The sequence below is a fragment of the Crocodylus porosus genome, unplaced genomic scaffold (assembly GCF_001723895.1).
Source record: "Crocodylus porosus isolate Cpor-Errol unplaced genomic scaffold, CroPor_comp1, whole genome shotgun sequence".
Lineage (NCBI taxonomy): Eukaryota > Metazoa > Chordata > Crocodylia > Crocodylidae > Crocodylus > Crocodylus porosus.
In genome coordinates, this window is record NW_017728886.1 from 211,818,426 (window position 1) to 211,844,267 (window position 25,842).

General features: G+C 42.5%; 1 protein-coding gene across 4 annotated transcripts in view; it reads left to right on the forward strand.

The window, feature by feature from the left end:
• Positions 1 to 25,842, forward strand: part of CUNH8orf34 (chromosome unknown C8orf34 homolog) — a 289,852-nt gene that overhangs the window by 225,477 nt on the left and 38,533 nt on the right. For all 4 annotated transcript variants that reach the window (XM_019548957.1, XM_019548949.1, XM_019548967.1 and 1 more), the window contains 2 exons: positions 5,432 to 5,505; positions 22,456 to 22,576. In XM_019548957.1, the coding sequence (XP_019404502.1) occupies positions 5,432 to 5,505; positions 22,456 to 22,576 (195 nt within the window). The remainder of the gene's footprint in view (positions 1 to 5,431; positions 5,506 to 22,455; positions 22,577 to 25,842) is intronic.

Sequence of the window (25,842 nt, forward strand, 5' to 3'; positions counted from 1 at the left end):
AGCACTACCAGGAGTGATTAGAAATAATGGTCACAAGCTATCAGAGGGTAGATTCAAACTAGACATCAGGAGGCTTTAATTCACTGTCAGGGTGGCTAGGATCTGGAACCAACTTCCAAACAAAGTGGTGCTGGCTCCTACCCTGGGAGTCTTTAAAAGGAGGCTGGATGAACACCTGGCCGGGGTCATTTGACCCCAGTACTCTTTCTTGCCATGGCAGGGGGTCGGACTTGATGATCTGCTCAGGTCCCTTCGAACCTACCAGCTATGAAACTATGAACTCTTTCAAATATTCTTGTGATCCACTTTTTGGTCATGACCCACAGGTTGAGAAACAGTGACCTATACTATATTTGTGGCTCCCAATCTAATTTCTGACTATATTGTACTTCTTTGCTTCTCTAAAAATTGTGTATATGTGGTAAAGATAATATATTTCTGCAAACAGTGTAGGCATACATTTAAATGCTATTGGAAAACACTGTAGTATCAAGCTATCAGATTGTGCTCTTAATTTTTAGTTATGTCGTTTATGAATTCATCATACCACAGAAGTGGCACAGAGTTTTATTTTGTCAGGCTCGTCCAAGGTTATTAAAAGTTTTATTTTCTGCTCGTAGTGGGTTGCAACTAATCATGCTTCACTCCCTTCCGGGAGTAGACTATACTCTGAGAAATGCTGATATAAAACATTGGTTCAGAAACACACAGGCACAATGCTGATGCTTAGCATAATTAAAGTGCATGCTTCTGTTTTTGGATAATGATCTACAACTTGGTTAGTGGGCACAATATTAAGTTATTAGATTGGAAGTACCTCTAGTGGCTTTTTGAGGCCCTGGGTTCAGAATTAATTAGCTAAATATCTGATGTAGCAACTCTTACTCATGAGTAAGCTTTACTTATACAATGCAGCCAAATAAAATCACAGAGATGACTCATGTGAGAGAATTGTTTATGCAGTATCAGGCACTAGATGGGGTCCACTGAAAATTCAGTGCCTGATTCTAATTTTCATTATATTGATTTAACACCAGTATAATCCTTCTCAGATAAATGGATGCATATCTAAACAAATGCAATTGAGAGAGGAAAACAGGCTGTCAACTGTACGATTTCCAAACACAAACTTTTAAAATCCCATAACACCTGCATTGTCGTGAACCATATCCCATGTATCATGAATAGAAATAATTAACTGAGGGAATATGCAGCTCAGTAGCAAATACCAATCATTACAAGAAACTTTAGTCATAAGGTTATGCTATAGGGTTTCCTTGAAGGGCTGAGCATCAAACTCCAGATCCCAGATGGTTCATGGGGATAGAAATACTCAGCAAAGCACCCCTCATCTGCCCTCTATAACAAGACTGTATTAGTGTCTCTCCTTTCAAAACCCTCTCTGACTGTGGTGTGGTGGAGATGGAAGTTTCTCCACCTGTTTGCATGTTTCCAGCTTTAATGCCAAAAAAAATATTTGTAACAACTTACTGTATTAATTTAATAACACCTGCTATGAGCCTAAGCCTTGCCTGCTCATGGTGAGAAGAACCTCACTCTGCAAGTGGTCTCAAATGGTATCAGGCTCTAAATGTGAAAACTATAATGAAAATATATGTACTGTTTTGAAAGTAACATCTTTGCAGTCAGTGTGTACTTCCATGGGAAGAAATCAAATAAAAATGTAATATGAAATAAAAAGAAAAATGAACTGTGATGGTCAGCCCCTTGCACTAAAATACTACCACAATTGATACCTGTCAAGTAGACCATGAAATAAGATTCTTCATGATATGACACTTAATTGCATAAATTTGTAAAATACAGGAGAAAATTTGCTTTCTTTAGCAGTCTTATGTGAAATGTTCTGAACAGCACAAAAAAGATGCATCATAGCTAGGGACAGGAATGTCATATAAACCAGTATACTTGATTAGAATATGGTTCAAATCTGTAACAAGCAGGGCTAAGTACAGACGATCAAAAAGTCCAAGGCTGAATTGATTCAGTCTTTGCAGGTTAGTTTAAGCAGCAAAGATTGAACCAATAAGCAAATGAACAGACATTAACTTGTGATTCAGGAAATGCAGATACACGCCTGTGGTAGCTCAAGCCAGAAGCCAGCATGGCTGTCTGGCACATAACCAGGATGGGCTTTGTGTTTGCTTCCTCTTCCTGCTTTTGAGATCTCTGGGATTTGCAGCTCACAGTCACAGAAGCAGGAGTCTGCAGGGTTGCTCATCACTTCCTCATCCTGCTTCTAGGTGCCTCTGGGATTTGTAGTCCACAGTCATAGCAGTAGTAAGCCAGCAGGGCAGGGCAGCTCTGTACTTGGGGAAAGGTGAATTTAACCCTCCCCTCCCTTGCCCCAGCACCCAGCTGGGGTTTGCCTAGAGGGACCACCAAGCCAGCCAGGGAGGTCAGTGAGCCAGTGAGCCAGCTCCCTCTACTCCATCTAGGAAGCAGAGGGGTGGGGCCAGCCTCGCTCTCTGGAGCAGAAAGCACAGCTCAGCCCAGGGCTGAAAAGCATGCTGAGAAGCTGGGGGGGACTCTGATTTAACTTGAAAAAGGAAGGGGTCTGGGACAGAAGTTTCATAAACTGGTTTGACCTAAATCAACTAAGTCTGATGCTACATTCAACCAGGTTTATCATAAACCAGTTTCAGCCATTTTGAAACTGATCTGTGTGCACTGAACTTCTGTTACAGGTTTAAACCAGTTTCTGATCACTTAAAACAGTTGGTGTAACTTCTTTCCCTAGCCCAGAAATTCAGTGCACATAAACTGCTTGCAAAATGGCCAAAACCAGTTTAAGATAAACCTGGATAGATGTAGTATCAGATTGAACTGATTTAGGTTAAATTGTGTTATTGAACTTCTGTCCCAGATCCCTCCAGATTCTAATTAATTCACAGTTCCATAGCATCCCAGGATGCTTTTCATCTCCCCCACAAACTCCCTCTCACAGGGCGGGAAAGCTATCCTTGGCCCAAGCTGTCTGCTTCAGCGAACAGGGAAGTGTTCTCTAGCACCTTCTGGCTTCTAGCCTGGGCTACTGCAGGCATGTGGCTGCATTTCCAGAATCAAAACTGGATGTCTGTTCACTTGATTGTTGGTTCCAGATACAGAGCTTAAATTAACCTGTGAAGATTGAATTGATTTAGCCTTGGGCTTTTTGACTGTCTGTACTTAATCCATATGTTGCTATATATAATGTGTATATAAGTTTAGTTGTTATTAGGGGTGCAGGTTATATAGTGTCATTAAGGAATGCTATCAATTACAGAAAACAAAATTCCGTATAACTTTCATATAACTTACTGGCTTCTTTGTTTGTTTTTTGTAATGAATTAACAAATATTTTCCACTTAAAAGTGCTTGAAGGACTGTAATAAGTCCTTCAAACTCTTTTTCTTTAAGCTGTTGATCAAGTAGAAATTTTCTGTTCTAATGTAGTGGAAAATACTATTAATAGGAGAATGTCATTCACTAGCATAACTACTGTACCACGTATGTTCAGTATTATTTCTATTGACTAAATTCTAGATAGGAATTAATGGAGAGGATATTTGAGATTTAAATCATTGTATAATTGCTCAACACAGAGGCCCATATTTTCACTTACAGTTATCTTGTAATGTTATTGGAAGACGATTCTTACACTGAGAGGTTTTTTGAACATTGCGCTCTCAGATGGCTAGTATTTTTCAGGGATGTTTTACTTTAATTGTATTCTAATGGGAGCCTAAATTGATTCAATTAAGTTAAAGCTGCTAAATTGTGCTACTTTGAAACCTAAAAGACAAACAGTATTTTGTTTTAGTAGTGAAAAAATAATCTACAGACATCTTGGCAGCTGTACTTAGTTCTTTGTTGTCACACTACTCAAGTTAGAAATACTGTTCCACATTTTATAAAGTCATCCTTCATGTATAGTAAGAGGGCTGGCAAATGTTAACTTAATGGAATGTTGGGATCTAATCTCTGATCCTGACAATTGCGCCACATATGCATGGTAGGTGGTTCAGTCGCTGGGAGCTGGGACCATATCTGAATTGAACCACTGCCAGCAGAGAGCCAGGGGCATGAATTTTCAAGTTCTGGCTGGAGATCGACTCATCCTGCCTGCCATCTGCAAGCCCATTGGCTCCACTCCAGGGCCTCAGGATTGGAAAGCCTCTCCTCATTCCTGGGGTCCTGGTGCACTGGAACCTTTAAAAACTGCAGGTTACAGCCCAGCCAGTTTTTTGACATTCTGGCGCAAGGGAACCCTGGGATCAGAGATTGACTTCCATATCCCAAGGTCCTGGCACAAGGGGACCCCCAGGTCAGGGAGCCTTTCCCCAGTACTGATATCCCTGTGTTCAGGATGTCTAAAGTGCCTTATCTGTAAAGCAGGCCTGTGCAAGTCGGCAGCGATCCAATCCATCTTCAGATCCAGCCGCTTCAGATGGCTGTGATCCAGTCCGGAGCTCCAGACCGGGTTTCTGCCTTGATCCAGCCAAAGCAGCTCTGAAGCTTTGGAGCCACCTCGGCGATCCGGCCATAGGGTATAATGGAGAATCAATTAAATATCTATAACTTTGTTGTTTCTTGTCCAATATGGATGAAACTTGCAGGGATGGTAGACTATGCTGAGGGCATGAAGCCTGCCAAGCTTTAAGAAGATCAGTGCAGGGGTCTGGGGGGAACTGTACCCCAAATTCTTGAAAGCCAAACTCAAGTCACAGCTGTGTGTTACAACACAGGGGGGTCAAAACTGCAGGAGTGGCTTCTCTGGATCCAAAGCTCTGTCCGAAGCCTCACACAGCCCTACTGTAAAGGGCACATCATTTTAAAGTGCTCTGCTCCCCAGCTGCCTCAGACCTATAGAACAAGGCGGTCAGCCTGCTAGCTAGAGCTTCCTGTGATCCAGCGTTTCAAAGTTTCTTTTTCCACAACCCCCACAGGGGGTTGCCAGGCATAGGGGTTACCAAGTTCCCAGCACAGGGAGCCCCTCACCTTTCCTCCCACCAAGAAAACTTGCAACCCACTCTCTAGGTAGTCTATTTCTGGCATTGGGACTCAGGCTTTCCCAGTCCCAATGCCAAACCCCATCCCAATGCTGATGGTGCTAATCCACTGATTGCAAGCATCAGCATAGGCATGACACACATTTGATATATGATACCATACAAATGATCCACAAAAATATTCTATATTTTTTGCAGAATGCCTTTGTGGCTGATTTACCTCAACAAATTAATTGCACTTCAAATGTAACTTGTGCCAGGGGCCTGAGCCCACGCACAATTAAAATCTGTATGAAGTAATTTAAAACCAGCTCTTTACTGTATGCCAGCAGTTAATTTACAAGGTATACATTTTCTAGGAGATTAACTATGGTTACTTAATAAGATGAATGTGACTTTCTTCTACCTCTTTTGAACAGCTTCAGTGCCTGGAGTGGAAACACAGATGGAAGATACTAATGACTTTGAAAGTGCATCTCAAGTGATGGGACCTGTAAGTATCCTTGCTTTATGGATGACCTTTCAAAACAGCCCAGTGGATTAAGAGAGTTTGCATTTAGTAGAGATGTGTGTTTGACAAATAATACCTGGAAAACTAATTCAATGCTAGTGTTGTTTCCTTCAGCTCTGCAAGAGGCACCCTCTTGAAATCAACTTTTATGTACACACTTTTATGTACCGCTGATCTGCTTGCAAAACTTCCATTGAGAGCAGCCAATTCTCAAAACCAGGACTCAAAGCATTCTAAGCAGCTCATTAATGTTTATATTAAAGAAAGGCAAATAACTATTCCCCCATCTTAATAGCTTTGCTTTTGCAGAAACTGATTGCAACAAAATAATCTAAATTCTAACGTTAGTTATGAAACTTGCAGTTAAAATCTCTACTGCAGCTCTACAAATTAAACAGATACCTTGAAACTGATAGAAAAGTGAAAGATGTACCTATTAAGTGATCTGATTAAAGGGGATCTGATTTAAAAAATGTATTAGATATGTTAGTATTTTCAAGAGAGTTTTTTCCTTTGAAGTATAGAGCAGTCATATAAAGTTTGTAGAAAATATAGCCATGATTAAAATTATTTGTTAAGGGTCAATATTACCAAAAATCTGGCACCAGTGCTGTGTGTAAAGACTGAGATTTTTTTCTCAAACAAAATAAAAAATGTTAAAACCCAAAGATCTCTGTACTATTGCTTATGTTTAGGAAGTGTCATACAATTAAATTCAGAAGTAGTAACTTTTGCTGAATTTAGTTGGCTGAGAAACTTAGTTTCCATATATACTCTCCTTAATTCATATGATAAAAGGAAATTATTATCTATTTATGTAAGTGGAAAGCAAGTGCACCAGCTGTTCTTTCAACTAAGGAAAAAAGAACCATATTATGAACAAGCATTAACATATTTCTAGGCAATCAGGCAACCACTTAATAAATGCTAATAATATTTAACAACACTTATACTACCTTCCAACTGATGATATCAAAGCAATTCACAAACAAGAAGCTCAGATCCATGCCTAAGTATCTTAGAAGATCTAGGCTGATATGAGTAAGCTTCTGCATGCAGTTGTTAGGAATGTGAGTCAGAAGAAGAGCAGTGTTGTTGTGTATTGGCTGGAGACTCTTGATATTTTTCCCAGTCCTGTTCTGCTTCACAATGAACAAATGGCAAAAGTTGTAATAAATTGACTTTCAGCTTCTGAACACAGAATTTTTTTTCTTATTGAATTGAACCCATTACTATCATTTTTAATTTGTCCAACTCAACAAAAAATTTAGCATGGGAAAAGAGCAAAGATTTCTGTGTCTTGCTGTTTTAAATTGAATTAAATGGAGGAGGAAGGAGATGGAAGGAAATCTGGATATCAAGATCAATCTGGATATCAAGCAAAGATTGCTGTAGCACTTTTATAACCTTATGTATTGCACATTTTAGATACATAAGTACTGTGTATACATATATATACCCATGTATGAATATTATTTAGTGTTCTGCTGTCAGCCACTTTGTATCTTTGTTCAATGGCCTAATCTATTGTAAGATGTTGTGCAGCAGCATCTAGGAATTCAGAAATTTCTTTTCTTTCTGTTATTTTTCCAAATCTGATTCAAATGTTAATAGTTATATACTAAAATGTAGCACACTCAAAAGAAGGCAGCCAAGGACTCTGGTGAGCGAGGTTCAATTCTTGGCTCCATTGTGTGTCCTCAGGTAAGTTTCTGTGCTTCAGTTCCTCATCTGTAAAGTATAGCAACAACATTCCTGTACCTCATAAAGATGTTTGGGGCATAAATAGGAAGATAGCAAGGTGCTCAGGTACTACATTAATGAGGCCACATCCTTATGTAGACAAGGGGGAAAATCTGTACAATTACTTCAATTTTGGAAAGTACATTTATATTTCCATGTAGACTAGGAAATATGGGACCAGTTTTCTGATGGTGATCTAAGAGCTTTCTTTTCCCTATGATAAGTGGAGGAAAAAAAATCATTTTGGAATTGAGAAAATATGGTATATCTTAAAAATACTGAAGATACATAGAACAATCACCTTTTAAAGGTGGTTCTTCCCTACTGAAAAAGTTGTAAAGCTCAAAGTAATAGAAGGAAAAAATATTTAAAGAAACAAACCTCTATAAATCAATATAGGGGTACTGATTTGAGAGTAAAAATGGACAAAAAATGAAGGCCATATTTATGCAAAAAAAGGCCCCCTGAAGTTTAGATACTTTCTCCCACGTGTTAAGCTGTTCTCCCCACTGGTCTGCGTCAAGAGCCACAATGAGTTTAGATGCTCCACAAGGTGAAGATATCCCCTTATTGAATGTGCCATTGTAGGTTAAAAGTTCTTTCTCTTCCAAATTCCATGCAGAGCTCAAGAACTCTGGAGGTTACTGGTACTTTGGCTAATAGTATATTTGAGAAGCATAGGAGTTCTGTATTATCTGTCTTCTGGCTCCCCACCAATACCTGGCCTATGGTCTGTGGGCTTGGGAGTCCATGTCTCTTGGGCTAGTGACACACATTCAAAAAACCTCAGCATGAATTTATTCAATCTTTGCAGGCTAGTCTAACCTGGGTAGGCTGAACCAGTGAACAGACATCCTCTCTGGACTGAAGAAATGCAGGCACGTGCCTGCAGTGGCTCAGGCTAGAAGCTGGGCGGGGGAGGGGGGAAAGTGCTAGAGCAGCCCTCCCTTCCCTTCTACGATGCTGAGCTGAAGGGGGCATGGCCAGACCCTGGCAGGATGCTGTAATTAGGGAGGAGTCCCCCGTCCTGGCATTGTTGATAACAGAGCATTGAGTTATGCAGCAGGGAGTTACACAGGGTGTTGTTAGCATTTGTCAGCCCATCAAACAAAACAAAACAGCCTCTCTCATTAGTTCAAGCTCTTCTTAAACAACTTTTTTCCAAGGAAGGAACAGAGGGACATTACCAGCTCCTATTGATTAGTTCCCAAAAGCCCTAAGCTGACACTATCCTGTCTGCCTTTGTTTTGTTTCCCACGGCACGGACCATAGTCAGCAGGCCTGTGCAAGTCAGCAGTGATCCAATCCAGCTTCGGATCCAGCCGTTTTGGATGGCTGTGATCCGATCCAGAGCTCCTGACTGGGTTTCCGTCTTGATCCAGCCGAAGAAGTCCAAAGCTTCGGAGTTTCCTCAGAGATCCGGCCATAGGGTATAATGGGGAATCAATTAAATATCTATGACTTTGGGGTTTTTTGACCAATTTGGATGAAACATACAGGGTTGGTAACCTCTGCTGCAAGCATGAAGCCTGCCAAGTTTCAAGAAGATTGGTGCAGGGGTTTGGGTGGAACTGTACCCCCAATTCTTGAAAGCCAAACACATGTCACAGCTGTGTGTTACAACACAGGGGGGTCAAAACTGCAGGGATAGTAGCTCTTATAGAGGCCACAAAGCCTGCCAAGTTTCAAGAAGATAGATGCAGGGGGTTGGGGGGGAAACTGCCCCTCAAGCAGTGGACAAGCAAAACATGTGCCATGGGTGAGTGTGTGTGTTAAGGCACAGCAGGGTGACAGCTGCAGCGATGGTGGCCCCTGCTGTGGCCACGACGCCTGCCATCTGTGGAGGAGATTGGTGCAGGGGCGTTCTGGGGCCCTGCACCCCTAGCTGCTGACAGACAAAACTTGTGCCGAGACTGTGTCTGTCTTGGGGCAGTTGATTGTATTTATTTTTTCCTCTCCTTAGCCTGGTTTTGTAGGTGCTAATTTTTGCTCATTAAGTTGTTACATAGGAGCAAGGTCCTGTGTATTGAGCTGGTCCCTGAGTGAATCATGACTGATTGGTAACTGGTAACACAGTAGCTTAGCAGCCAGGCCTGCAGCAGTGTCTCCCCTCCCCACCCCAAGCCAGGGACAGTCAGTCCCACAAGCACCCATAGCATGAGTTTTGCTTGTCTGCAGCTTGAGGTGCAGTTCCCTGCAAACCCCTGCATCTATCTCCGTGAAACCTGACAGGCATTGTGTCCTCAGTAAGAGCTTTGTTTTCCTTATGATGAGTGGAGGAAAAAAGGCATTTTGGAATTGAGTAAATATGGTATATCTTAAAAATACTGCAGTTTTTACCCCTCTATGTTGTAATGCCATCACATGACATGAGCTGTTCTTCCAAGAATTTGGGGTGCTGTTCCTCGCACAGCCCTAACAGTCAGCATGTGTTATAGTAGCTAATGCTGAGAGGTATCTGTGTAAGGCAGAGGGGAGGGGAAAATCCCTGCTCGAGCCAGGAGTGGTGAGGGGGAAGCGGGGAGCAGGAGGAAACCAGGCAGACCCTCCTGTGATTGCAGTCTCTGCTGGAGCTGGAGCTAGGGAGCAGAGGGGAGGGGCCAGACCTGCTGGGCTGGAGCGGAGCGCAGAGCCCCACCCAGAGTTGCAAAGCATCTGAGATGCTGGAGGCCTCTGATTTAACTTAAACCAGGAAGAGGTCAGGACAGATATTACACAAACCGGTTTGAGCCAAATCACTTAGATCTGATACTACATGCAACCAGGTTCATCTCAAACTGGTTTCTGCCATTTTCAAACTGGTTTATGTACACTGAACATCTGTTCTGTTACAGGCTTAAACTAGTTTCAGATCACTTAAACTGGTTTATGTGTAATGTTTGTTTCTAGCCTCAGTTACTCTCACTTGTAGAGTATTCTGTAGAGGTAAGAAACTGTCAAATTTGTGACTGTTGACCATAAATGACTTTTGAAGTATAGTCTTTTCAAAATATGCTTTATTCCAGCACACCTTCAAAAATGCAAATGGCTGCAGTATACCCTACTCTTTATCAACATCCACAGAATAAAATATACTTGGAGTTTGTGGCAAATGTATTTTACCTATGGCCAAAATTATGAACCCTCCAAATCACCATGTTTGCTTAATTTAATGACACATCAAACTTTCATATGGGCAGCTTACTTTTTGTTGAAATAACAGATGGATCAAAATGAAGCCTTTGCTGTCTGTCCTGCAGCTATAACTGAGCATATTTGAGTGACCAGTTGGACAGCTAGAATGGATTAAGGACCTGCGCCTTGATTCAGAAAGCATCCTTAGTACAGAAAGGACTTTGGTTAGAGCTTTATTTTAAACCTCATACTTAAGCATCACTCAAGTCTGTGGGATTTAAGAACATATCCGCGTGCTTTTCTGAACTGAGTCCCAGAGGTAGTGCTTCATATTTTGCCAGCACTATATTTCCAAGACATTTCTAGAACAGGGTTAAAAAAAAAGGCCAAGTCATCTCAGTTATGCAGAGGTCTCACTGCAGCTAATGGAGGTATATAGCAATTATGAGGAAATATACATAATTTTTCAGGATTAGGCCCTAAAATGGAAAGAGATTGTCCCTGACCTGAGTAGTCTTAAATAAAACATCTCAAATCTTTTAAAAATTAATTTTAAATGGAAAGATTTTGCAAATATTTTAATGTATTTTTTAATGTAAAAGGTCAATGATGTTCAGAATTTTAGGATTTTATTGATATTTGGCTTCCCAAATCCACGTTTTCTACCCCAAAAATAAAATATGGCTGAAATTATAATGAAGTTAGTCTGTTGCATACATTTCTTGTGCTGAAGCATGTGTAATTCCCTAGTCCTCACATACTTTCTTCCCCTGTAAATAGAAGAACTAGTCATAATTTAGCCTAAACTGCAATATGCAGGGAGCAAACTCAATGCATTTTTTATTGTAGGTTTGGTATAAAATGCCTGGCTGTCTGCCACACGGAGCAGAAAGCCTGTAATTTCAATTACATGGCATTTCAAATAGAATGGGTCCTAATGTTGAAGATAAGGATTAGAGATGGCTGCCAATATTGCAACAAAGCTCTGAGGAGGATTATTATTTTTAGATTACTTTAAGAACTGAGTTGACTAGCTCACCCTGTGTGCCTGAAGAGATTGTGGAAACTGAAAGATTAAACAGTGGGTGAATTCAAATAGAAACATGAAAGTTGTGTGAAGAACCTTCACATAAAATGTTTTACAGGAAGATTAGCTGCTTGAATAACACACTTTTCAGTTTTTTGGTCAGGATCTATCAGAAGGGCAGACTTGCAGATAATTGTTAAAAATGGCATTGTGTTACTGATTTGGAAGCATCTCTAACAAATGTTTCTATTTAAGCTTGATAAGCTATAAAATACTAAAATTTACATGAAAAAGCTATGAGTGATCTTCTTGTGGTATATTTTGAACTTGCTAGTAAAATTTGAAGTTAATTAAAAATATATTTTTGGTGAAAAGTTCACTCAGAATAGACTATTTATATTTACAACTTGTCATGAGCTAATTACTAACCAGAGTGTTTTTTTAGGAAGACCCTAAAATGATTACACTTTTATTGTTTTATTGAAATCAGACGCTTTGACCCTGCCTTATCATTGTTTATTTGCCCTTTGTGCTTTATTCTCAGCCCAGTGCTAGTAAATACAAGATGCTCTTGGAACCTATTGTCTTTGACTGCAGGAAAACTGGAAATCAAAGACAGGCTTCCTCCTCATCTAAAATTCATCTTTTCATGCTCAATGAATTCTTATGGAGTGCTGTGGTCTGAAGTGAAAGATACTCTGCCAGGAAACAATATGTTCATCTGTTCTATATCTCTGATAAAAAGTGGTCTTTAAAGATGGGGAAGTTCTTTTTCCTGAAAGTCTGGGCCTCCTTGTGGAGCCTCCTGTGCTGTTCTGGTGAAGCATGTGTATGTGTGTGTCTGTGAATAACTGGGCCTTCCATCTTGAAGTATATCAGTAAGGGTAAAACTCTTCAAGGTCCTTAAACAGGGCTTCTTTTGTGCATCCACAGAGCACTGTTTTTATCCATATTACCCCCAATTAACTCCTGGGTACTGTTAGGAGTTAAGAGTTCTTAGGCTTTGATCCAGACATCAGGTCCACAAGTATAAATATTGCATTTGTATAAAATATCATTGAAATAAATGGAGCTTCCTGTGAGTGTGTGTCTGTTACAACAGATACAATTTAAAACCCGGTGCCTTAGTGTCTTCCAACAAGAAAAACCACAGTGACTTGCACCACTGAGCTAATGAAGTGCTAAAGTTTAGTTTGCACTATAATAGCTGAAAGACAGTCTCATCAATATAAGTTATTTATAATGGATTCTTTCCATTCCACTTCTGTAATGTTGTAATATTCCCTCAAAATGCAGGGAACCAGTTAAGGCAGTGATTTAATTTGGGCCTTTTTCCTTTGTAATTTTTCATGCCAGGAATAATTTGCCTGAGTAATTTAAATAAAGAATACAAAAATAAATATATTGTATGTGAACAAATTATGAAGATGTGAAAAGATACTGTTAGCATTTTGATATGTGGCTAACTGTAAAAACAGGCAAATGTTTCCTGAAAAGACCATGTTGATGTATTTCTGATGCTACGTTACATTGTCTTACCTTACTTCACAGTAAATGAGGCCCAAAGCATTTTCCCTAAGTGAAATTACCGAGGATGTTTCTTCAGTAATGTCTTTTATATTGGGGTGTAAAATTCACTGTAAATGTAAATGGTGCATTTATACACTATAATAATGGTTTAAAGACCAGGTGTAGGTTGGAACTTTGATCTCAAAGAAAGTATTAATTAACCAAAACCAGGCAAATTCATACCTAACTCTGACTAAACCTTTCAGGTTGCAAAGAATAGTAGCTCCCCCTGCTATGGTTCATTAGTCTGGATTAACTGCAGTTATGTTTGCATAGAAATATTTTTGGGTTTGCATTTGGCAGATGAAGATGGTATATTATAAACTCCACTTTTGCTATAATTCAAAGCCAAGTTGTGTTCATGTCATCTATACCTGGCCAGTAGGTGAAAGGCTAGTGAGAAGCAGGAAAGAGAGGTAACAATACTATCCCTCCTCACCAACACAATCCCCTTGCAAACTTGAGGGTTTATTTTTAATATTTGACCTAATATTGTTGCTGCCATCCACCTTCTTTGGGTTCTCTAAGGAAGATAGGCAACTTCAAGTCTTTCTGAAGTTATTTAAGACCTGAATAGCATCACACAGAGAAAGTTCCCATTTCCCAGCCATAAAGATCCTGTACCCTTGTCTAGCCATTACAATCTACTTCTCAGGTTATTTTAGCCAGTCAGCATAAAGACGTTGCAATATTATATGACTGGAGGCACCAGAGCCCTTTATCAGAATTTATTCTGGTATAAACTCTAAAGTGAATATTGTCCAAATCTGAATACTTTTTCATTCAAACCAGTATTCATAGACAAATGGTTTTTCTGGCCTGCCAGATGATCAGAAGCTTTTTAGGTGAGCTTCTGGACAACATAGTGCCAGAAGAGATTATAAATCACAAGACTGCAATTTTATTATCATAATAAATTTAGGGTTGTTTGTGCTGGTTTACATGGCATTGTGCTGACTTAAGGTAAGTGTCAAATGGCTAGCTTTTATATACTGTTTCCTATTGCTTTAACTGGGTTTGGCACTAAATTAAAATTCAGATATTAATTAGGTGCTTTCATTTATTCTGTATGTAATAGCACAATATTGTTTGGCCTTTTGCCAAATTATACCTTGGCTAATAATAGCTGATATTTATGGGGTTGCAGATGCTATAGCACATTACATTACATTACCAGCTACCTGTTGATTCAGCAGGGGCCATAGCCAGCATGTGGTCTGCTAGCTAATACATGGACCCCCAAGACAGAGGGGAGGGTGGAATTCCTGTTTAGTGGGGAATAATTTAGGGGGAGAGGGGTGAGCAGTCTGCAGTCTCTGCTGGAGCTGTAGCCAGAGGGAAGGAGCCTACCCTGCTGTGGAACAGAGAGCTCCGCCCAGCCCAGAGAGCATGCCAGGATGCTGAGGGAGTCTGATTGATCTTAAATCAGCAAGTGGTCTGGGAGAGACATTGTATAAACCAGTTTGGCCCAAATCAGTTAAGTCTGATACTACATTCAGCCAGGTTTATCTCAAACCAGTTTCAGTCATTTTCAAACTGGTTTATGTTCACTGAACATCTGTTTTTATACAGGTTTAAACCAGTTTCTGATCACTTAGACTGGTTTATGTGTAATGTCTGTCCCTCATCTCATTGTTACTCTACATGTAGGCAAGAGAGAGGCGGAAGTCTGGGTACAAGAATTAGAACTCTGTGGCAACACCAAAATGTACTAATAAATTGTACTGCTCTAGTGCAGAGGATGTCTAGTTGCTTTATGGTGGGAGAGCATGGGCAGCTAGAGCTGCCTGCAGTCTCCTGTTGCCCCTGGCATTATCGGTTTTGGCAGAGTTGAGCCACTTGAGGGGCATGTAATCGGTGACAAGTGTGCACTCTGTCCCTAGTAGATAATAGTGAAATGCTCTACTGCCCACCAGATCATGAGACACTCCCTTTTGGTAGTCGCATACCTTGTTTCTGCTAGCAGCAGTTTCCAGCCTGCGTTGCACTAGTACAGCCCCAAAAGTGGTTTCAGAGGCATCTGTCTGTAATATAAATGTTTCGTCAAAATTAGGGGCGTGTATGACCACATCTTCACATAGGACTTTTTTTAATGCCTGAAAGCTTTGTAACATCTCCCCTGTCCATTTGATCCCTTTTTGATTTGGCCCTTTCAGGGCCTCTGACAGGCTGCTATTTCTGAAAACCGTGGGATGAATCTATGATAATAGTTTACCAAGCCGAGGAACGATCATAATTGTCTGGATGTTTGTGGGACCTGAAAGTTACGGATGGCTTTGACCTTATCATTTAAAGGCCATATGATTCCCTGCCCCACAAGGAACCCTAGGTGTTTAGTGTGCCTTTGTGCAACCGCGCATTTGCAGGGGGTTTCGGTCAAGCCTGCCCTCCTCAACTCTGTTAATATGGCTCTGAGGGCCCATTGGTGTTGGTTCCATGATCATGCAAATAATGACAATATCATTAATATATGCTGCTGCATATTCTGTGTGTGGTGCCAGAATGCATTTCATTAGCCATTGGAAGGTAGCGGTGGCCCTATGCAGTCCAAACAGCATCCTTATAAATTCGTATAGTCCCCATGGCATTCTGACGGCAGTTTTGGGGTGGTCACAGGGCCGCATGGGGATCTGACAGTATCCCTTAGCCAAATCTAACGTGGTTATGAATCCAGCCACCCCAATTTGCTCTACTAACTCTATTACGCGTGGCACGGGGAAGGCATCAAATGTGGCTATTTCATTTAGCTTTTGATAATCCATGCAGAGCCTTAAGGTCCCGTCTGGCTTTGGGACTGGCACTAGGGAACTTCTCCAGGGACTTCGAGAGGTCTTGATGACGCCGAGTGCCAAAATTTTTTCAATCTCTTTACTTCCCCTGCTAGATGGTGCGGTATTGGCCACCACTGATCCTGCACAATCACGCCTGCAGGCATGTAAATGGTGTGGTACATTTCTTGTACCCAGCTGGGATCATCCGAAAATACCTCTTTAAACTCCTTGAGGAGGATTCGCGTCTCAACCTTTTCTCGATTCTCTGTCAGTTCACTACCTATGCAGATTTCTTCCAATGGCTCTGGGACTCTAGGGCCTGTATTGATCTCCTGTGGTCTGAGGTTATCCTCGGTCTCCTCTGTGAATGCAGCCCAACCTTTGGGTTGCCGCCATTCCCATAGATTAACATAGTAGATCTGCTGTGTTTGCTGGTGCCCTGGGTGGTAGACTTCATAATCGACCAGATCTACCTTCCGTAGGATCTCGAATGGTCCCTGCCATTGGGTCAACAGCTTGCTGGGTGAGGTCGGCAACAAGACCAGCACCTTTTGCCCCAGCTGGAACTCCCTTTCCTTAGTGTGTGAGTCACATTTCTCTTTATGTTGTTTCTGGGCCTGTCCTAAGCTATTTAAAGCCAGCTCCCTCACATGCTTGATGCAGTGTTGGAAGGCTTGTTGGTACATTGACAGGTTTAGAATGACTAGAGGGTGGTGTTCCCAATCCTCCCAGAGGATCTGCAACAGCCCCTGTGGTCCGTGGCCCAACACGAATTTGAAAGGGGAGTACCCCAAAGATTTAGACGGGGAGTCTCGGAGGACAAACAGGGCTAGTGGGAGCATCAGGTCCCATTTCTGTGGGTCACCCTGTATGCATCCCTGCAGTACTTTCTTGAGGGACCCATTCAGTTGTTCCACCAACCCATTGGTCTGGGAATGGTAAACTGATGTATGAAGCTGTTTGATTCACAGGATTTGGCACATGCCCTGCAATACCCTGGACATAAAATTTTGCCTTTGATCTGTTAGGATCACATACGGGATACCCATATGCACTACCCATTTTACTAGCTCCTCCGCAACCCAAAAAGGGGAGGTTGATTACAGGCATCGGCCTTAGTGGGGCCCAGGGTGGCCGATCCTCCCTTGCCTTTTGGCATACGGGACATTCTGCACATCACCGTGCCACGTCCTCTCTTATCCCTGGCCAGAAGAACCACCAGGATATTTTGTCAGCGGTCTAATCCCTCCTCATATGCCGATAGGGCTGGCATGCACCAGTTGCCATACCGCCTTCCGGAAACAAGAGGGCACCACCAGTTGTATCCTGTCTTCCTCGCCCACCTCACCAGGATGAATCTGGTACAAGAGGTGGTGCCTTACCTCAAAGCAAGTTGCAGGGTTTGAGGCTGAAGCTAGTTGTTGGAAGTTATCTTCTTCCGCCCATGTCCAAAGCTCCTGCAGTCCGAGGTCCTCTTCCTGAGCTTGCCAGAATTGCTGGTGGCTGGTGATATCTCACAAGTCCGTAATGGTGTCCCCGTCTCTTTCACTGGGCCCTTCTTCTTCAGCTGAGTCTCCGAGCCACCCTTCTTTCATTCTCAGAGCCCTGCGAGCTGCCTTGTTGTCTCACACCTGATCCAAGACATCGTATATTGGGGCCCAGTCTTGACACAGAAACATGTCCTATGCCAAGTGGGGCTCAAGACCTACCAACAGTTGCCCTGATGCTCCATGACTCAGAGGTTCACCCATACTCATTGAATCTTCTGTGTCTCCCCATGAAGGCAGGATATCCTCATGGGTTCTGCGCGAAAGTCAGGTTGATCCTTCAGCAGGGGGGCTCTGATTAATGACTGGGTGCAGCCGGAGTCTAACATGGCCCACACTGGGTGGCCCTCAACCTAGGTCCTCACTACCAGGCACCCCCATAATGGGCTCCCATCCCCTGTTCTGAAACTACAATCCATTGGGTCCCCTGGACCTATTTCCTTAGGTGTTTCGACCACCCCTCACGGGGCATTATGTGGTCCCTACCTCTTGGAAGTGCGGGTTGGACACTCCCGTGCAAAATGCCCCACTCAGCCACAATGGTAACACACCATGCCCCCTCCTGTGGGCCTGTAACTGGACTTCCACCATTCTGGCTTTCTTGATGCCGGGGCTGGTGGCGTAGTCCTGCATTTTTCCCGTGGATAGTATGCCTCTGAGGCCGCAAAAGCTTTGGTTAATTTCAGCACCTCCTCACATGACTCCAGAGAATGCTGTCACACCCAGCGTTGTGTCCTTTCTTCCAAATAGTTCAGGAATTGCTCCAATATGACTTTGTCCACAAGGATCGCCAGTGTACATGTTGTCAGATTAATCCATTTCCCAAAGAGATCTCATAGTCGCTGTAACAACAGCCGGAGCTGCCTCTCCTCCGCCCCTTTCTTGGATCAAAAGAGCCGCTGGTAGTGTTCACAGATGATCTCTAGCCGATAGAGGATAGCAGCTTTAACTGCATCGTAGTCCCGGGCTTCCTCCCGAGACAAGGCCCTGTAGGCCACCTGGTCTTTACCCACCACCAAAGCCCCCCACCTGGCTTGCCCAGTATCTTTCATCTAGGCCAGTGATGATCGCGTGGCATTCAAAGGCCTCAATGTACTCCTCTGGGTCATCTTCAGTTGTCATTTTTGGCATTTTAAAGGCCGTCAGGCTATGCTGCATCCAGTCTTACTGCCGCTCCAATATCTGTTGCTGTGAGTCCACTATCTGGGTCAAAGCCTGAAGGTTTTGATTCAACAAATTGGCCAAGGCCATCTTAGGTTGCATACTCATCTGGCCTCCTCTGCCTGGACCCTCCAAGGCGTTCCCGGCCAATGCACCAATCTGTGACCATCGGGCTTTTGAGAATCCATTCTTGACCGGCCTTCGCTCAGGTGGTGGGTGTTGAGCGTTCTCTGGGCTCGTGTCTTTGGCTGAGCAGGTGTCTCCTCCACGACTCGCCTTCCCCGCTCTAGTCTGCCATGACTTGTTGGTTTTTCAGTGGACGGGGTTGGCTGTCTGGTTCATTCGATGGCCCACGGTTCGCCCGGCAGTCATTCACGGAGCTCTGCCACCCCTACACCCTGGCCTCACTCCACCTCATGTGCGTTGTTCCTCCGTTGGCCTCAGCCCTTTCTGTGGAGTCGCAGCCTTCTGCCGGCCATCTACTATGACTGTTTGCCAAAGCGGGACCTGTTTTCTCAGTTCCGCCTCTACCATGCCTTCCTCCTTCCCTCCAGCCCCTTCTCTTGGGGAAACAAAGAAAATCTCTGAGGCTCTCCCCTAGGTCCTGATACTTGGGGAAACTCAAAAAGCCATCCCCTCAACCCCTTCACATGGGGAAACAGACAAATCATCAAAGGAACCTTAAAAGCAGGGCCAGTCCTTGGAGTGACTACACCCTGCTTCTCCCCCCCATTCCAGCTTTGGGACACTCCTCCTGTCCTCGGTTGTCCCTGGGATTTCTTCTTGCTCTGCCACTGTCCCAGCCAAAAATGGTGGTGATACCCTGACTGTGACCACCCCAGAGCTCCTCTCAGGGTCCTTCCCTCCGGTGTAGTTCCCCTCTTGCCCTGGCCACCCCACCACTGCCACCTGGGATCCTGCCAAGTCTTCAGTTCATCCCTGGGTCCTTGTTTGGGTCCAGGGTCCCTGCCACCTGACGGCATTCTGTCCCTAGCTCTCAGTGCGTCACCCTGCTCCACACTGCTCCCATCCACTCTGGGTTCACCGGGTTCTGTGAGACCCGTGGTAGGGGTCTCCTCCCCTCCACAGGCCAGCTGGGGTCCTTTTCCCCCCACCTCCCCCTCTTCTCCTCCCTTCCACGGCATCGGCCGCCACTTTTATCTTCGCTGGCCGGCGCTCGTGGCTGACATCACCAGCTGGCCTTAATTGAATAAACAAGCAGCTGATGAGCCACACGGGCTCTTCCTTCCACCCCTGCTGTACTGTGCCTCCTGCTGTGGGTAAGTGTTTGTCATTATCTTTTGCACATCCCTTCCTGGGACAAGAAATATAAATGAATATAAAACAGCTCATTCTTTAACATTTGAAGGGGTTTTCTATACTATTTATTTAAGCTCTGCCATCTCATTCTCAGGGAAAAATGACATTAGGATTTAAAAAGTAAAAATAACATGTATGGCCCTAGAAATATATGGATCAGAATATATCTAGATAAAAATATAATATAGGGCCTGATTCTGATCTTCTTTGCCAACAATAAACTCTCTAAGGAACCTCTTTTTCTCAATGAATAGTCCTATTGGAACTATTCACGATAAATAGATATAAATGGAAAAGCTAATGGAATGCGGCGTTATTCTGCTTGAGTAAGAAGATTGGCATTTGGCTGTAAATAACTAAAGTAAAAATTAAAGTTCTTGATCTTGTACACGCTAATGCATGTGAGTAATTTCATGCATGTAATTTTTGCTAATGAGTTAAAGGGCCTGATTCTAGTAACTTCAAAATCCTTGTTGCTCCCATTGAAGTCACCTCTTAGGACTGGGACAATTGGGGGTATCTGTTGAATCTAACATTATTCTGCTTGCAGGATTAGCTTTAATCCTTTATGCTCTTTTCAGTTACAGATATTCAGTTAAGACTTTACTTGGACCAAACATGAATGTATTTTTTGAGGCAGATCTGCAATGTAAGGAAATTTGAAGAACAAAAGTGGGGGGAAAAACTATAACAATTTTAAAGAATTGCATCAGTAAATAAATATACCAGTTAAAGTCCTGATCAGCTTTGGTCACGCTGATTGATATGATTTGAAATATGGTTAGTTTCTTTTTCCTGAGCAAATGTAGAACTTCACAGTTTAGATATTTCTTTATAAACATGACCTATGGTGATATGGTCAAGTATTGTAAAGAATGTATGCTTCGGAAGGTTTAGATACTTACAAGATACTCTGGTCTTTATTTGGAACAGATACTGTAAAATATATTTAGTGTATTCTGATTGATGCACAATGTATTCTGATCTAAGAACTATATGTCTGTCTGTTCAAAAAAAAGCATTTAACTTGCTTTTCTTGTCAAAATGAAACCTAGATATTGGAATGCAGTGTTTTGGCAATGTAATAAAGTATATTCTGTGTTAAGATAACAGATAAGAATGTTTTAATTAATCTTTATGTTCATTGTTTTTTATGATTAAGCCCTACATGCTTGGTCAAATATTTTAGTTTTATCACAGACAAATAGAAACTTAACAAGTTTACCTCCTTATGTTGTAATTTGAAAGGAATATTTTAAAGCTGTGTTGAACAAGCTCCAAAAATAAGTTGGTAACTCTGAATACCACAGTGTTAAATAGTCAAATGATAGAGTAGGTGTTTTGCTTGCCAGTATTCCTTCCAAATGGCTATAATGCTGTCTTGATTTTGGGTTTTTTCCTGAAAGGAATACTACTTGCAGTGATAAAAAATGTTGATTAGGAAATGCTATAATATTCCCGGAAGTGCTATTTTGCAGAGGTATGGGGCCAAATAATATGGTAATTTAAACCAAGTACAATCCCACTAAAATCAATAGATGCATCCAGATGAGCATGGACGTGCAGTGTCTGGTGCCAGAGACCTGTCTGCAGTGCCATACACCACACATGCAGGTGTTCTCCACGATACTACTTTGCAGTGCAGGGGGAGGAGGAGGGGTTTCTGGCCCCAGGAAATCCCGGTGTCAAAAAGAGCCACACCAAAAAAACGAGGGTGATGCATATGGCAGCAATGCATGCCCAAGACCAGAGCCTGGCTAGCCAGAGCCACACTTCCTGCTGCAGGCATGCCATTGGTACAGCTCCTGGATGCCCCCAGGACCCCAGGTAAAGCTGCATAGTTGCTGGTCTCAGCCTCCCCTACCCCACCTGGAGTGACCTGCTGTGTGCCAGAGTGCCCATGGCAGGAGCATTTCCCAGGGACAAGTAGCAGTGGCACAAGGTGTGCTGCTGCTACTTTTGTCCAGGGAAACACACATTCCCAGTCATCTGGATGCACCCAATGGGACTCTGCAGGTTGTAAATCTTTGCAGAATTTGATCCAGAATGCTATGTTAGTTTGGAACAATGGTTTGTATAATAGTATATATAGATGTGTGTGTGCATGCATGTGTGTGTGTGTTTAAAATAACTGGATGCTAGAGTGGGTGAAACAAGTTTAGTCTATAGGCCAGATAGGACCCTGCACACCAGGATCAGGCCTGTGTGCCAGGATTGGGCCCTGTTTGGCCTCAGCTGGCTCCTTCATGCAGGATTGGGTCCTAAACTACAAGAGCAAGCCCTGGGACCTGCTTCAGCTCTGTCCAGCCCCACTTGCTGGGTTCAGGGCCCTGTGCCACCTTTACCTTGTCCTGTATGCTGGGATCAGGTCCTGTACTGCCCTGTGTACCAACCTAGTCTGCAGATCCATGGACTGGATGCCACAGAGCCAGGGAACAGATCTGGCCTGCAGGCCAAGTGTTGAGAATCCTAATAAAAATTGATATCTCATACTGAATACCAGTAATTTTTTATTTCCAGGCAGTATTTCTGGTAAGTTTACTTAAAACTTCAGAGCACCAAGTCCTTTTAAATTCCTAAATTAGAAAAGTACATTATTCTAGCTTTCTTGTGAACCTTTGGATATACATATACAAGTACATATCAAGATCTTAGTATTTCTTTTCTTTCCAACTGTTAGCATCAACCAGCATGGGACCTGGACATCCTGTGCATCAGAAATGGAGGTTCCCCTAGCCAGAAACTCTTAAAAGATTCCTTAGCGGCTAAAGAATTACAGACCATGGAAAAACACCTGGCTGGTATGTATAGTGACAAAGGATCATAAAACACTGAACCCTATTCACCCAACCCCCATTAAAATTCATAAGTAAAAGAGAGGAGGGCTTAGCTGATATGCTGACAATGGTAGATGAGGAGTTTATTGTAAGCTCTCTTTCGTTTGCATTGGCTTTTAATTGGGCAGACAGAAAAAAAACAACATTTATTTGAAGACACAGAATTTTAAACTTTTAAATTTGAATATGTATGATAATTTAAAAATATCCTGATGGCTTTCTGATGTACACATCTTAATAGCTACTGAATACTTAATAGCTTGGTGGTCAGGTATTGGTGTTAGACCTAACGTTTATAAGACTTCCGAAAGACCTCAGCTGGAATGAGCCAGCTTGGTCTCTGGGGCCGTATACAAATAATCAAAGAGTGTAAGGCTGAACCGATTTAATCTTTGCAGGTTAGTCTAAATTGCATAGATTGACCTGATAAGAAAGTATACAGACATTCACTTTTCATTCCAGAAATGTAGCTATATGCTTGCAGTGGCCCAGACCAGAAGACAGAGGATGCTAGGGCATGCTTCCCAGCTCGGCTGGAGCAGAGAGCTTGGGCCAAGGCTAGCCTGCCCATCCTGTGAAGGGGGCTTTGCCAGGGAGGTGCAAAGCATCCCTGCATGCTGGGGGACTGTGAGTTAACTTGAATCTGGAGGGTTTTTAGGACAGAAGTTCAATAAACCCATTTAACCTAAATCAGTTAAATCTGATGCTACATCCATCCAGGTTTATCTTAAACTAGTTTCAGCAATTTTGAAAGTGGTTTGTGGGAACTGAACTTCTGCCATATTACAGATTTGAACCAGTTTCTGATCACTTGTCCTAATACATTTCTGTCCCTAGCCTAGGAGATTTCATGGGAACTAAGGCAGTGTAAAATCAGTAAGATTATCTCTATTGTATGCAATGTCATTTGTGCTGAAGCACTGACAGGATTAGTATTTTTTTTAAGAGTATGAAAGGAAAACAGTTTGTGTGAAAGTATTTTGACTGGGGTTTTGTTTTAAATATACTTCAGCCATTTGGAATATAGCTTCTCCTTCCTTCCTTTTTCCCCCTCTAATTGTAATGAATATTTTTGTTTAGACTGAGCATAATAAATCATTCAAAACATGCACCATTTTACAAAATCATATTGGTTTACTCTGAATAACAAGTTATATTAAACAATATTAAAAATTTTGAAGTATACAGTCCTGGAGGTCTGTGCTGTATTTACTATACATCATACCACTTCATGCTGATACCATAGCAAATAGCAAGCCTGCTTTTTAATAAATGTGATTCTGGAGGTTTGAAGATGTGGTACATGAAATAGAATTGACAGATATAAAAAGGTAAGTTATAATATAAAACTAATTCCAAATCAACTTTTCTCCTAACCACAAAAGTGTAGGGTCAGAATACTGTAGGCTAGGGGTGCTCAACCTCTGTCCCATGGGCCAAATGTGGCCCTCAGAGCCTTCCGCATAGGTTGGGAAATTTGGTGGTGATGGAGCAGTGGCAGGTAAAACTGTCACCTTTCCCTACTGTTAGACTCCCAAGCTCTATGTGAAGGGTCGCAGGTAAGCCACAATCCTCTCTCAGCATGGCCAGGTTGGGGCTAGACCATGCCCCCTTCCCTCTGTGCAGATGATTTGGAGCTAGTCCATGACCCTCCCCCCAGTTCCAGACCACTCCCCCTTCTCTCTGCTCAGCCAAGCTGGGACCAGGCCACATCCCCTTCCCCCCCATAGGGTTAGGCCATGCCTTGTTTCCTCCCACCCAGTCAGACTGAGTCCAAGCCATGCCTCCTTCCTTCTGTGGGGTCAGGCCACATCCCTTCCCTCTTTGGAACTTGATCAGGGCCGAGGTATGCTGCCTTCCCCCCACTCAGGACTGGGTTGGGGCCAGGCTAGGACCCCCCCCCCCCGTTGAGGTCAAGCCCCCCTTCTCCCAGGTGTCTGGATTGGGGCTGGGATGCCTCCCCACCCACCTCTGCATGGCCAGACGGAGCCCTGCCACTCCTGACCCAGACATCAGATTAGGTCCACTGTCTAGAACTGGCCTGCAGAGGGTCCAGCAGCACTACCCATCAGCGTGCTGGACAAAAAGGTTGAGCATCAGTGCTCTAGACTTTCAGGTATAAATAAATAAATACAGGACCTTAGTCCATGGAGTGACAGCAGGTTGGGCAGTGAGGAGTTCCTAAACTCCACATGCACCTTTTTATATAGTTTATTTTAAAAGGTGGTAGTTCACCTTCCTACCTCATTATTTTTTGGTGATAAACCACCTGTGATAAGCCACCAGTCTACAGTTTTGATCATACTTTTTTAAGAAGACTGCTGCACTATCCTGCTTTGAAGTATCAATTTAGCACTTTCAGACTGAGGCTTCTTTAACAAACTCCTTTAGTTTCTCTAATTCTTTATTAAAATGTACAACTCTTGTCAGCAAGGTATCTTTCCCCAGTGCTTTCCGGTTTTTGGTTTGGGTAGTTAGAGGAACATTCAAATTCTTTAGAGCCAGCTTCCTGTTAGAAAGAAGCCTACCTTCTGGCTGTTTTCTCTTTTCAGAGCATATATTGCTTGGAAATGTACAATGATTTAAACTTGTGTAGCTCTATGAAACAGGTCAATCAACTGTTCTTAATATTTTGAACTTTCTATCAGGGCTTTTAAGTTCTCCATCCTTTTAGGCATAGTAGTTTCTTAGTTTATTTTACTTCTAGTAATGGTACTAAATATATCTCAGAAAACACTTAAAGCCAGAGAGTCTAACAGAGATTTACTTTAATATTTGTGTCTAACCTATCATCTTGCTACAGTATGAACCTTTGAATAAGGTAATAAGCAGTTCCAACTGTGGCCAGAAACATACTGAAGTGAATGAAAATCAGGTTCTTAAACTTTATGATTTTTTTTTTCACCCTGAGGTGCATAGCATACACAACAAGGGGTTAAAACAAGAAATGATGCATTTACATTATCTCATTTACTACTGTTTAAACCTTAATGATTCCTTGCAAGCTTTGGTAAGTTCTGTTCTCCCCGGTTACCTCCATCTGTGTGCTAGGAGAAATATACTGCTTTCTGAGTTTCTCTATCAGTGTGCATCTCCCCTTTGGACCACTGCCCACACAACTGATGTAAAAATCGCGGTTCGTTTCTCGGGAGGCGAAAAAAACTCTCAGTCACAGACACACTCTATTAGCAACACAAAAGATATATATTTGCAAATAGGGTCAGAGAGAG